This window comes from Miniopterus natalensis, chromosome X, assembly GCF_054644295.1.
Source record: "Miniopterus natalensis isolate mMinNat1 chromosome X, mMinNat1.hap1, whole genome shotgun sequence".
Lineage (NCBI taxonomy): Eukaryota > Metazoa > Chordata > Mammalia > Chiroptera > Miniopteridae > Miniopterus > Miniopterus natalensis.
The window spans coordinates 26180150-26194720 of NC_142103.1; the positions used below are offsets into that span (position 1 = coordinate 26180150).

The window sequence follows — 14571 nt, forward strand, 5'->3', positions numbered from 1 at the left end:
ATAAAAATAAAGTTAAAGAAGATCTAACTAGTAATTTTAAATATGTGTATGATGTCCTTTTATTAGTTAAGGGAATAATAGTTAGAAAACTAATAATTAAAGCTATATTTCTACAGAGATATTAAGCAATTACCTGGATCATTCAAGCAAATTTTTCTTTCTCAAATTAAGTCACAATTATCTGGAAATTTCAGGATCATTTATATAAAGCATAAATTATTTAGCTAAACTTCTCTGAGACACAAAGAATATTTATCTCATTTGGTTTTACAGAGGGAAAACGTAAGTGTGAAGAAGCATATTTTCTCTGCATATTTCACTCAGTAAAAATATCAGAATCTCTTACACTTGCAACTTGTCTCAGTTCTTCCTCGTGTTGATTAAAGATATCCTCCCATCTGCGTTGGCGCCTTCGCCTGCAGGCTTCTAAATCTGAGAGCTCAAACTCTTCAGGTCTCCGTAATAACTTTGCCCGGAACCTCTTTGGTGATAATCTTTTCGCCAATGCCTGCCTTAGACTAGAAACCTTTGATTTTTTCTTCTGTGCCTGTTCTGGTTGAGAGTAAAACATGTTTGATGACAAGTTTTCCATCAGGGTTTGCAGTGGTCCAAGTGGCTTTGAGTTATGTGAATTTGGAGCTCGAAGTAAGTTTCTTGATAGTCCCTCTATCAGTGCTTGAACTGAGCCAACTGCCTGTGGGGGCTCTGGTGCCTGGGCTTGTGCCTGAGGTGACTCTTTGGTTTGTCCTTCTACTGGAATGAGCACCTGAGTATCCAAATGTAGTGGCAGCAACACATGGTGGTTCTGTGACAGCAGAGGCAAGAACACCTGGGCATGTATGTGTAATGACTCTGGTTCTTCTGCCTCACTTTCTGCCTGTGTGGGCTCAGCAGCCTGTTCCTGTACCTCTGGCTGTTCAGGTACCTGATTCTGCTCCAGCTGCTGTTCAGGTATCTGGTTCTGCCCTTGCTGTTGTTCAGGGGCTTGGCCTTGCCTTTGTTGTTGTTCAGGTACCTGATCTTGCCCCTGAAATTCCTCTGGTACCTGGTCCAGATCCTGTGGCTCTTCTGATGCTTGAGGCTGAGCCTGAGCTTGCTGGTCTTTGGGTACCTGGGCCCGTAGTTGAAGAGGCCTAGGTGCCTTAGCCTGAGCCTGTGGTGGCATGAGCATCCAGGCTGCCCTCCGTAGTCGGGGAGGTGCTTTAATCTGCATCTGTAGGGGCCTAGACTTTTTAAACTTAACCTGAGCCTGTAGTGGCATGAACACCTGAGCTGCCCCTCGTAGTCGCTGAGGTGCCTGGGCTCGCCCTTGTAGAGACCTAGGTGCATTGCCCTGAGCCTGTAGTGGTTTGAACACCCTGGCTGCTCCCTGTAGTTGCTGGAGTGCCTGGACCTGTGGGTCTTCTTGATCAGGTAACCACCTTGGCTGAGAGGGTTCTCCATGCAGGACTCTAAGTGGTCTGCATCTACTGCTGGTAGGCAGTCTCAGAAGCTCATGGGTACAACAAGGTCCTCTAGAAACGAAAATGCAAACGTTTGCCATACAATTAGAACTGTCAGTGGAGGAAGCCATTCAGGGGAAATGTTTTTATTTTAAAAGATAAATATTTTCTGTACCAAAGATATTGTTAGTATATATTTCTTGAATTATTCCAGTAATGTCTAAAATATTATTTGTATTACTAATATACTCAATATTAATGGTCTGATAATTTACTTGATCATTCTATTGTTAGAAATTAAAGAATCTTTTAATAGTAATCAAACACTTTCCTCAACATTTCCACACAAATATCTCTTGAAAATAGAGATTTGTTATTTGTTGTATGAGAAGGGATTAATTTTTTCTGAGTCAAATACAACAGTATGGAATTCTGTCTTACATGAATTGCTAACATCAAATTCTATATGTAATTTGTCTAACGCACCTGAATCTTTTCATGGTGTACTGCTCCTTAATAGCTTCTTCTCTTTCAAAGATCAGAGGTATTCCTTTTTATGAAAGAAAAAATAATTCATAACAATCAGCAGAGATTAATGTAATCCAGCTAATCCAACTTTCACCCTCTATTGCTCAGGATGTTGAGTGCATTTAGAACAACAAGAAGGTAACCCTTCAAATCACATCTGGTTGGTGATGTAGATAATATTCAGGTTCTTAAATCCACTTTTGCAGCACAGAGTAGCTGTTCTATACAGACACAGGAAAGAAAATTTAGCAATCTGATTGCTACAATTCTAAAGAGTAAGAACTAGAAAGGCAAAGGAAGAAATGGACAAGAGAAACTCTAGATGGTTGGTGAGCATGGCTTACAGGTGTGTGTGCTCTAGATGTGAGGACTTTATAGTTTGGACCAACACCTATCTTTAGTCCTTTCAAAGAGGATTGAATATGAGGATAAAGATCTTCTGTCCTTTCAAGAAGGTGAAAAATCAAAATTCTGGGTTTCATATTTAATGCATTGAAAAGTTCAGCCTTTTTCTGTTAGCTGTGCTGTACTAAAATATAGGCACAAATGAGAGAGGCTTTTTTTTTTTTTTTTTAAAGCTATATTAAAGTGTTTAGGGCAATTATATTTACATCTTTCATGTAATCTTCATATGAATGTGACTTTTCCTGTTAACAGTTTGGAAAATTTGCAACTCTGGAAGTTAGCAAATCAAATAGATGTGGGGTCTTCCTGCACTTGTTTGAGACTGGCTGGCTTTTGTGATGCTCATCCAATGAATTCTCCACCATGATTAAATAAATTAATTCTTGTTGCTTCTCACTCCAAAATAGGATACATATAGTTATGCAGATGAAAGAAGCTCCACTGCAATCAATCCTGAAGCTAATTTGAGAATGCCTGCTATATTTTTCAGGTTCCCCCTTTTCCACTGTATCACCACTCTCAACTTTCTCTATGGGGCCCCAAATTAAATGTGGAATATTCCATACAACCTATACGGTAGAATTCCCTAAGTGGATTCCTCTGGATTTGATGATAATCCATCTTGCCATTTTTGGTATTAACATATAGAAGCTTACTTTTATTTGTATAAATTAGTTCCTTTAATTACATTTTATAGTTGGAGATTAGTGCATAAAACAAACTTTGTATGGTGCACAGATTTCAAATTTTAAAGTCAATAAATGGTTAATTACAAAGCCGTTTATCTCATTGGAGTTAATTAAAATGTCAGCCAAAAAAACCCCAGTAAGATATAGATTTTATATTTTTATTTACATTATTTCTTTAGCTAGGAGTTTAAAAAAAAATAAAATTGGCACATCCCAAAATTCTTCCTGAGTCTTTTGAGGTGTTTGTAAATATGAATGCTTGCCAGTTGTAACTGGCCAGAGATAATGAATTAAATGCACATGGCACATTAGTAGGAAAACTAATTATTGAGGGCATCAGAACTTTTACTTTCAGCTTAATTCTTAAAAAAAGATATTTTTCCTGAAAAAAAAAAAAAAAAAGAGTAAGTTCCACTTGCACCTGAATAGTCATTCCAGTAAAATGAAAGTTCATATATACTACCTTTTTTCTGTCTCTTTTTAATGATTCCAGTAAGATGCTTCTTTAGTGACTCAATAATATGTCCTTCATTTTTTATGTTCCGAACAAATGGGTGATGAAGCATATTTGCAGAAGTGGGACGAAATAAGAAGTTTTTTATCATGCATTTTTCCATGAAGTTGTGGAACTTGCGAGACCTAAAAGACATGAGTCAAAGAGATGAAAGAGCATTCTCAGTCCTACCACACCCACCCACATGCCACTATGAAGGTCATATTTGTGGAAAGAGTTGCCTCTCACTATAATTGTCTTTTCAATTGCTAAGTATCCTGCAGTTTGAAAATATACATTACACAACAATGTCATTCAAACCCCAGAGGTGATCAGAGTTATTGGCATTTTCTACCGAAATAATAGTAGAAATTTCAATGAGTACAGAAGTATGTATGTACATGGTAAAAAGTCAAGTGGTGGAATGGCAATTAAGTGGTTAGTGTAATAAATGTAGACCATGAGACTAGATTGGTCAGCCCACAGCAGTCACACTTTGAAATCTGAATGCTTCACTTGACTATATAGACTTTGAACTACAGAAGTTTAGGTATAATGATCCCCCAAAATGGGTGTTACTGAGACTAACTAACTTTATAAAATGGCCCATGAAATCAGATGTGGACAGAAAGCCTGTATCTGTGGGAAGGGTTAAACTGAATCACAAGCAAGAATGTTAGTGATCAAATCACAGTCACCACTTCTACAAGGGCAAGCAACCATAATAAACAAGAATGTCAAGTACTAGATCAAAAAGCTTCATTGAAAACTGTTCCCAAGTTTAGTCGGCCTGGGAGAAAAAGTCTTCTTTTCTAGGTCTCTGGATGTTTAGTTTAATGGGCCAAACAACTGGATTGTGTGTCACAATCACTGACTGCCTGTCTAGGTACAGTGAAAAGTGCTACAAATGGTTTCCATTGGTCCATCCCATTACTGGAGAAACAACTGAATACACCATTAATGTCAGGACTATACTAGTTTTTTAAAGAAAACTGGTCATTTAGACCCCCACTCTTAAGATATCGAATTTTAGGAAATATTGTCCAAAAAAGATGTTGAATCAGGACTGAACAAATGAATTAAAACTTCTCTGCTAAATAAAAAATATCAAGTTAATGTGTTTGGGAAATTAAGTCATTCATCTTTACCATCCACTGGATTTGACTTTGGGAGCAGATTCCCGCAAAATAACGAAGAGGGCTTCCAAGGGCTGAAGGTTACACAGCGCTGCAAAGGAAAATAGATAAGTTTAGAATGAATGAGAAGGGTAACTACAGAGCACACTCCTCATTCTGGAAGGAATTCTAAGGGTTCTTTCATATGTCATTGAATAGACACTAAGGAATAAATAGATAAAAAATATGTAGTTCAAGAAAACCTCACTTTAAAACAAACAGTCTTTTATACAAGATCTTAAAGCTTCACTGTTGCCAGATGTGACAAATAAATAAGAAATTACACTAGATAATATTTTGAAATATGTGACTGATAACATATCTATAGAAGGAAACCAAACATGGAGACAAAGCACTCTTTTGTGTTTTTGTATTGTAGCTATCTATAGTTGTAAAATCAGAATATGTAATTATAAACTGAAAAAGTCAACCAAACTAGTAGCTAAGCAGAATAATGTATAAAGATGATTTAGTAGTCTAAAAAGATGAGAAGAATCTGTTTTGGAAGGTGACAGTCCTATGAAAAGAGGTAGATATCGTATAATTATCTGTTAAGAATACTCTTCCTAGAGTAAGATGACCTGGGTTCAACTAGTAGCTCAGCATTTGTGACCTTGGGAAAATTACTTAACCTATCTATGTTTCATTTTCTTCATTGGAAAAACAGGAAATATATCAATAATTCCTTCAAGGAGTTGCTGTGAGGATTAAATGGCAACCTACAAATAAAAGTGTCTGGCACAGATTAGGCACTTAATAAATATAAGCTATTGGTATAATAAATTACCAAATTACTGGACTTTCACTTGCTTTTTCAGATACAGAGCCCTACAAAGCAAAGTCTATTCCAATATATGCTATATAAATTTGTTACCTCATTGGTTTGAGAATTCTGCACTTTTCTATAAGCATTTGTGTGTCTCACTTCACTTATTTCCTCTTGTGTTTTGATTAAAGAAAACTAGCAATGTAAGGAATTCTCAAAGGAGAGCCATAGTGTAAATTTCACCTAACACTTCAAGTGTGTCATTCATGAGAGGACAATTTGATATTCATGACCCTTTAAAGTCATCCTTCCTCTTCCAAAATACATCTGCAGAAAAATTACAATGCTAAACTGGCCTCTCATAACAGTAGAAAAAACTCCCAGCGCAATTTCATTAAAGTGATATAAAGGCAATTGTTCAAAGGTCATTCTTTTGTTTCAATTACATGGGTATAAATTAATAGAAAGTGCAGGTTTATAATTGAGGGCAGAATGGGCTCCAAACTCAAAAGATCAGGGTCATATTTGACTGTCTTCGTTCCTTTACTGTGTCCAATCAGTAATCAGATTCTGTCCTTTAAATGTATTACAAATGAATTTGCACAGTATTAAGCAGTTGTCATTTATTAACATCTGAGCATCATTCAGTCAACTAACGACATCTTTAGGAGTCAAGATTTAGGGCATAGACTCAGTAGGTTTTCATTAAGGGAAAGAAGTCCACAAAGGAATGGAGCATAGGGTGAGTAAAAAAAAGCTATATCAAATAGCAATTGTGGAGTTTTCCTATATGGTATAATTTTAGGAATGCCAACAAATGCCCCCTTCACGCCATATCTCTTAACATTGCCTACATTTCACCATTACAGGATCATTCCTTTGAAATAGTAAACCTTTAAAGATACATCTCTTGCCTGGTCGGGTATGGCTCAGTGGTTGAGCATTGACCTAGGACCCAGGAGGTCGCAGTTCGATTCCTGATCAGGGCACATGCCCGGGTTGCGGGCTCGATCCTCAGTCGGAGACATGCAAGAGGCAGCCGATCAATGACTCTCATCATTGATGTTTCTCTCTCTCTCTCCCCCTCTCCCTTCCTCTCTATGAAATCAATAAAGATACATATATTAAAAAAAAAAAAGAAATACATCGCTTGATGGGCTGGAAACATTAAATTGGGAGTAATTTGAATTGATTTAAATAATGTGGCTTATTCCTACAATATGTTGAGATCTGAAGAAAAGTTTTGAATACTGAAAAAATGGGTATCCTAATGGGACAACATTAAAGTTCAGTCATGAGACAATAATGTAAACATTGATCTGTGTGTAAGGGAGGGACACAACAAGAAACAGAAGTAGGACTGTAAACAAGCATGGATGACAATATTAAAAATAATTTCTACAACATCAAGGGGAGTGCTAAAAAGACAAAAGTATAATTTAGAGTAAGGTAAATTGGCTGATGTAGATCCTTGAGAAGGAAGGAGAGTTGCAGTAAAACTGTCAACATGATCCTGCTTTTTCACTAGGCAACAATTTACTTTTCAAACAACAGCAAAGAAACTAAGAACTGCATCTACTCAATATTAATTGGCCTAAGATATTCTGATGTTTGAACAACTATTGGCAATGTTCTGACCTTGGTTTGGAGGCCTTCACATTGTTTGAATTCCTTCCCAGAACCCAAGGATTTAAGAAGGTCTTGGTGAGCAAGGGTCCATATCTTTTCTCCTCTGAGAGCTCCTATAGCACCTTTTCAATAAGAAGTTATTCTCCCTCTCTATTTACTTCTCTTGGAGAGACTCACCAAAGAAAGAAAAGAATTTTATTATCTGGACCTCAGAGACAATTATCACAGAACTGTTGCATCAGAAGGTCATCCCCTCTGAGATGGGAATTATAACCTGAAGGATTTGTGTCATTAAATCTGGTGAAAAACATTTTTTTTTTTTTTTAAGCAGTGTAGCTATTTCAAATTACTCATGACCGAAAGTCACACCATTCCAATTACTTTTCCAGGAATGTTGATCCTATTTTTTCTCATAAGAGTTAAGAATCTTTTGGTCTTCACTTGTCTTTTACAAGAACTTTGCCATTTGTGTACTCTGTGAAAACTTTTCTACACTCCTTCTCTGAGTTTGCTCATTACCCCTTTTCTCCAATAATTTTATACTCTTGAATAAAAAAATGAAACAAAAAAGTGAATTAAGAAATACAAATCTACAAAACGCAGGAAGTTAGATTTTTGAAGATAAGTGGTGAGAAACACTCAGAAACAGTAGAAAAAAATATACTGCTTGATGCAGTCATGAATCCTAACCAAATACATGCATCAATACTCATATGAAATATCATATAGTAAATTTAGAGAGAGAGTGAGAGAGGAGAGAGAGAGAGAAGAAAGAAAGAGAATGAGAAGGGGAAGTGAAAGAGGAGAGGCAGAGGGAGAAGAAGGAGAAACCTATTGCTCTATCTAAAGTCATCTAAGCATGTTTCTTTCACAGAGAAATAATTGAGTGGTGATGAACAGTAATATGCATTTTCCCAGTCTCATTTCAATTTTATATATGTAGCAAATATAATTTAATTTTTACTCACCCAACATAGATACTTTGTAGGTTTTTGGACACTAGAGGAGAGGCAGCAGCAACCTGATCTCCACATCTATCCAAGCTTTATACAAGGCCCCACTATGATATCCTGAGGGACACTAGCAATTCTTAACAATTATATTACCACTATTTCACCTCCTTGAACTTGCTCCCATTGGCCTTGAAATACATTGGAGCTTGTTGTGTGGACATTGTGCAGACGGAGCATGCAGGAACATAGGAACTGATAGGATCTGCTTGGGGAGGCAGAAGCAAGACAATCCAGTCCCCCTACCCACCTCCAAAAAACACACTCCAGGCATTTCTCTCACTTCTCATCCAACAATACCAAGAATGTGTTTATCATTCACATTTTTGTGTTTAGGTAATTAAGATAGCAAATATGCTCTGCTTGTGGGGCCATATATTATATGGTTGTCAATAATTTATACCCAAATTTACATTCCATTTTCTCTTTCTTACCAGAAAGCAGTGTCCTGAAACAGGATGCTGATAGATCATTTAAATAATGGGGAGAAGAGGAAACAAAAATAAATGGAGCCTTCTGAGTTCTTAAGGGTACTGGAATGGTTGGAAGGGGCAAGGAAAGCACCAAAGGTAAGCTGGACTGACTCCAAAGGGAAAAAAAAGCTTACTTTCCACCACTGTTGAGTATTGGCTCAATTCCAACCAACCACTGGAAGATTTTCTCAACTGTCACCATCTGAAGTAATAACAGTGTGTGACTGTAAATGTTCTGAAACCTAAATACTCCACCAGTCAATATTTTTTGAAATGCCTTTAGATTCTGGTGGGTGAGGACTGTCAGGGCCAAATACTATGGAGGCTAAATTGAAAGAATACTCAGTCAACCTAAAATGAGATACATAAAAGAGAAAAGCAAAATCTCTTTTTATAGGCATATCTGGCTATCCTGACTAGAGCATTTCGTAATTGTCAAAAAGGCCACCATTTATAGTTTGGCATATAGTGTGGTACAAGTGGCAGATTTGAACAATATGTTTCCCTAACTTTTAACAAACGTCAAATATTTTTACTCACGAGGAGCCCCTTCAGCCATTTCAATAGCAGTGATTCCCACAGACCACACATCACTCTGCAAAGAAAAAGATGAACCAAAAAAAAAGTCACATAAAGATAAGAAACTTATAATATTTAGAATCTCAAAATAATCTTTGGCTGAGGGATCGTGGTAGTGTCAATGCTAGAACCTTTTATGGATGTTCTATAGACTGTTGTTATAGGAAGACATTATCTGAGCTTGTCATCAACTAGTATTGTTCTACAGAAGTTGATATGGGATGGGGTTAAGTGTAAGAAGAATCATCATGGATATATTGCTATTATTGCCTTAACTGAAATACCAAAAGGAATTTGTTGTAAAGAAATCCCCTTACATAAACCTACTTACTAAATGTTCAATCTTAAGTAAACAATTTAACTCTCTGTAGCTCAATTTCACCCTATGTAAAATGGAGATAATAATGGTATCCACTTATGAAATTGTTATATACAGTGGTACCTCAGTTTTCGAACATCTCCGTGGATGAACATTTCGGTTTACAAACACCATAAACCCGAAGTGCTTCAGTTTTCGAACACGCCTCGGAAGTCGAACATGCCACACGGCTTCTGCTGAGGGCACGGTCCTGAGGCCCAGCTGTCGGCTGTTGATCCCTCAGTTTTCGAACATTTCAGAATTCGAACGGTCTTCTGAAATGGATTACATTCGAAAACCGAGGTACCACTGTATATTAATAAAGTATATATATATATATATATATATATATATATATATATATATATACTTTAAGAAGTTCCTTGAATATGGCAAATTGGGGATAGAATTATTATAAGTCTAAGAAATTATATTCAAGGAGGATCTAGGAAATTATCCTTACTATTATTAACTATACTTTGTATTTTAGGATGTGGAAATGGCACAAGACTAGAAGTACACTGTGTGGCTGTATGACTCTTAATCAAGTTAATTGAATTCTCAGAGCACCAGTTTACAGAACTTGTAGCTTCAAAGAATTGTTATGAAGGTCTAAGTTTAAGCTTTCTTTCATTTATACAGGGCTAAAAATTAAAAATAAATCATTACTGTTGTGAAAATCCCTGGAAGACTGCAAAAAGCTGTACAACCATAAAGCATTATTTTTACAGTAAGCCACTTAAAGAGCAGTATATTTCCATAGTCTCCATAGCTACTATAGCACTGGACTATATACTAAGCTTTCAATAGATCGGCTTGCTAATCAAGCAGAGGACATTTAAGGGACAGGGAAAAGAGATGGAACTTGAATTAATCAACTTCAGGTATCTAGTCCTGGGTTCCACACAAAATGAAACCACAGTGAATTATTTGGATGACTTATGATGTGGAGAGTGAGTGTGGTTTTTCCAGTCTATAGCAAATGGAGAGTTTTATTTCCACATCAGCTCTTTGAAATGTGTACATAGATGTATATTGTCCAAATTGCAGCTTCAGTGGAAATTTTAATAAATAACTTGAATTGTTACTTAATTTGCCTATTCTACTGATTTTTTGTGGTTTGGAGGTGAACCATGACAAAAATATTCTCTATTACCCTGAGCAATGAAAGTATTTTTTTTCTTTTTGGAGCTAAATTACTGTGGGGATTAATAAATGACTTTATATGTATTCATTTTTAAGTTTATAAAGCCTCTGTTCCTGAAAGTTAAATTTCCATATAAAGCCACATAATATATTTTACCAAGAAGTTACAAGCAACATGAACTAGTCATTCTTTCTCAAATATGGAGAACGCCCAGTGGTCTAATTTGTCTACATTCTTAGAAAATATTTTTCTGCATATAATAAAACCACATATAGGAATAGTGGCTAGTATTTCCTATTAGAGTTTAATGTGAAAGGAGGAGCTGCCTGCCTTTTAATCTTTTATTTTATCGTTTAAAAATAAACATTAGTCAAAAGTCCTTTCCAAAATTTTTTGGTGCCACTCTTTTCTTTTTTTCCTTCCCAGATTTTGATTCCCACTATCTGCATCCTTACACTTACTCTGTAATCATAGGAGCGTCTAGGGTCTTCGTCACAGTCAATCACCTCAGGTGCCATCCAGTATGGTGTCCCAATGAAGCTATTTCTCCTACCATTAGTTCTGCTCACCTGGGCACTCACTCCAAAATCCACTGAAAATTTCAGCATATGTCAAAATAATTCATCAGTAACAGAAAGCTCAATAAGTTATTGCTTTAACTTAGAAAATACAAAAGCCACAATGGATAACAGATTTTTATTCCAGTCCAGCAAACTTTACCATGAAGTCTACTCCAGGAATACTGGGAAATAGGATTTTTCTGCTATTTATATTGGAAAGAGACTCAGCAGTGCTATTATAAATCGATAGTAGGTTTGGCTGAATGTTTACCATGAATATTAAAAATAAAGTTCCATCAGTACACCGTAAACCTCTGAAGTGATAACATATGTAATGTTTGGACCTGTCACCAAGCTGGAGGAAGAGCAGCACTATAAGCAACATCTAAGAAATCTAAAACATAGTAGTAGCTTATTAGGAAGTCTCACTCATGACATTAAAAATTCCTATCACACTGATAAAGAAAAATGAGTTTTCTGTTATAATTTTTCTACAGATCTGAATGAGGTGCAAATATTTACTGTAGTGTACATAGCTTAGCTTAGACTATAAAATTCAGTCTTCTATTCATCTGTGGAATACATTATAGGAAAATATTTAGTATGGTATCCTCAGAAACAGATAGAAAAAAGCTAACATAGATTAGTCGAGAACAAATAAGAAAAGGATAAAAAATGAAGTCGATTTTCTAATTTAGAATGGTTCCCAGGAATCAAGAGGATGGAGAAAACATTGACCGAAAAGTAGTTCGAAAAATTTAGACAAAGAGAAGAAAAATTAAAAAGGTAAGCATTTAAAGGAGTCTTTAAGGAAGGATCTAACAAGAACAACAATAAAAAGTCTGTGATATGTGAAATTCATCATTGGGTGTTGCACAATCTCATTATCTAGATTATTTTCCAAGAATAGGTTAAAGCAGAACTCAGCATTCTTACTATCCCTGAGGGCCAACTTTAAGGGCCAAGAAGTATCTAATGAAAGCCATAGCTGATGGAAGACATTCGGGGAACACAATGAAAGGAGAAAAGATGAAAAGAAAGGGTGATCAATGGAGTAAAAGGAAAAAAAGAAAAGCTGAAATTAAAAGTAGAGATCAGAATTTTATACTGGCATAATTTAATCTTTTCTTTAATGATTTAAGGACCAGAATATGAGGATTATTGATCAATTGAAATTGCAATACAATAATTTTCCAGTGTCTTTCTTTCCTGTGATTCCATTTGGCTGTCATTGGGTTTGTCTTCCTTAGAAAATGTTGTTTAAAAATGTGCTGGAATATGATAAATCTAAAATCACATGCACAAGGGTTATGTGTAAGGCAAGTCCAAATAAAATTTAAACCAATGTTTTAAGGTCTCTCCCTCAGAGAAAAGGAAATGAGCTTTAGTGCATAGAATTTGTGAGAGATTTTTCAGTGACTTTTCACTTACTTAAAAATCCTCTGTGTTGTAAATGGTAGGGTTGGCCAGCAACTTGACCCAAATAAATGGAAGTTCTGCCACATGTAAACATAATATGTAGCTTTGTGACAGACAATCTATCCTGTACATTTGAATGTGAGATTCAAATTCCCCTCATGTATTTAACACAGTGTCTCAAAATTGTGTTTCCAGCTTTAGCTTTTATACACGAAAGACATAATACATTTTCTTAAAATTATTTTTCACTTATTTTAAGAACAATTCCCTCATGATTCTTCTACAAATATTCAGTGAAAACCATTCTCAGTAAATGAATAAAATCTCTACTCTGGTTGTTCAGCAAGAAAATGGGAACTATCTTAAGGTCATGCTAGAGACATGGTAGGCAATAATTGGTACGATTAAAAAATAATGCAGGATCTGATACCAGTGATTTATGTTCTATATCAATGAGGTTATCTGCCATTAGAAAATACTGACATTATTCATATGGTATTATTTAAAATCCAACCAATAATATTTATTTTAAACTTTAGAGGATGTAATATTGTTCCCTATGTGCCTATGAGACAAAGCATGTGGTTATTTTCAAATAAATCATGACATTCTGAGCCTTAGAATAGAAAGCCAGGGACTTTCTGATCTTTTGATTTCTAATTCTGAATTTGATTTGGATACTACTGGAGCATCATTTCTAATTGATATTCATTCTTTAAATATCTGAGGAAAATTCCAAAGAAGCAATTTGCACTTAAGTAATTTAAATGTCCTTTGATATTCTTTGGAAAGTATGCCTCTGTAATGTGGAAGAAATGGCTTTTTGTTTGACCCCTGTCCATGGAACAGAAACTTGCAAATGGTACATACACAATTCAATTACTGAAACAAATATAACAGCTAGTCTAATAGAGGGGAAAGCAATGACCAAAATGTAAACCTTCCACTGTAATTTAAAAGTGTGTATTTTCTGTATGATTTCAGAGAAGCAGTTAGGTGTATATTTGTCTTACCCCACCTCCCTTCCCAAACAAATTTTCAAATTTTGACTGTTTTGTGGGCAGGGAAGGCACAGTTTAAACAAGTAAATGATATTGTTAGGAATATGATAGGCAACACAAATATCTTAAAGGATTTTTCTCCATTAAGATATTTTGAGCTTCACGTAAAGTATTGTAAGAATAAACTTACCTAGTTTTACTTCAGCATTATGAGTCAATAGCACATTCTGACCTTTGATGTCCCGGTGAATTACACGGTGTGCATGAAGATGAGCTAAGCCCTGCATATAATATATTTATTTTTAAAAAGCCACATCAGTACATATTTTTTCTCTTTTTCTTATACTGTTCTTAATATCTTTGGAAAAACTTTTGGTAATAAAAACGGCCCACATTTGCATTTTTTCAGACAAAATTCTTTCGTTAGGCTGGAATTACTATAACCGGTTCCCAGAAATATTACTTTTGGCTATAAGGAAAGGAAAATAAATCAGGACACCCAAGAAAGAAAAAGAACATCAAAAAGTAATATTTCTGTATACTTTGGGCCATTTACCTTCTTTTCTAGCTTCCATATTTCCAACAAACCATAAGAGTGAAGACCTGGACATCTTAAAATTATAGTTCAGCCATTATTTTGCTCTATTCCTCACTCAACCATTTGTTTAGTCCAAAACATTTTCTAGTCAACCTTGTAGGCTGAGAATTTGGAAGAATGTAAAAATTCATTTTAAAGCATTTGCAATTTGTATTGGCTTACCATGCTGGCTCCACTGAAACTAACTCGTGACCTGGCTAACATGTGATCTGGCTTTAGTGAGATTGTTCCAGATACTAACTGGGGATTAATAATAGACATAACAGTAAAAACAGTTACTATTTATCGAGTTCTTATTC

At 35.6% G+C, this 14571-nt stretch overlaps 1 protein-coding gene across 3 annotated transcripts in view; it reads right to left on the reverse strand.

The window, feature by feature from the left end:
- NRK (Nik related kinase) overlaps positions 1 to 14571 on the reverse strand; it is a 144659-nt gene that overhangs the window by 41605 nt on the left and 88483 nt on the right. For all 3 annotated transcript variants that reach the window (XM_087813478.1, XM_016206408.2, XM_016206409.2), the window contains exons 7-13: positions 13865 to 13955; positions 11156 to 11286; positions 9151 to 9205; positions 4706 to 4784; positions 3528 to 3703; positions 1929 to 1992; positions 347 to 1514 (exon numbers count right to left, since the gene is read on the reverse strand). In XM_087813478.1, coding sequence (XP_087669604.1) covers positions 347 to 1514; positions 1929 to 1992; positions 3528 to 3703; positions 4706 to 4784; positions 9151 to 9205; positions 11156 to 11286; positions 13865 to 13955 — 1764 coding nt within the window. The remainder of the gene's footprint in view (positions 1 to 346; positions 1515 to 1928; positions 1993 to 3527; positions 3704 to 4705; positions 4785 to 9150; positions 9206 to 11155; positions 11287 to 13864; positions 13956 to 14571) is intronic.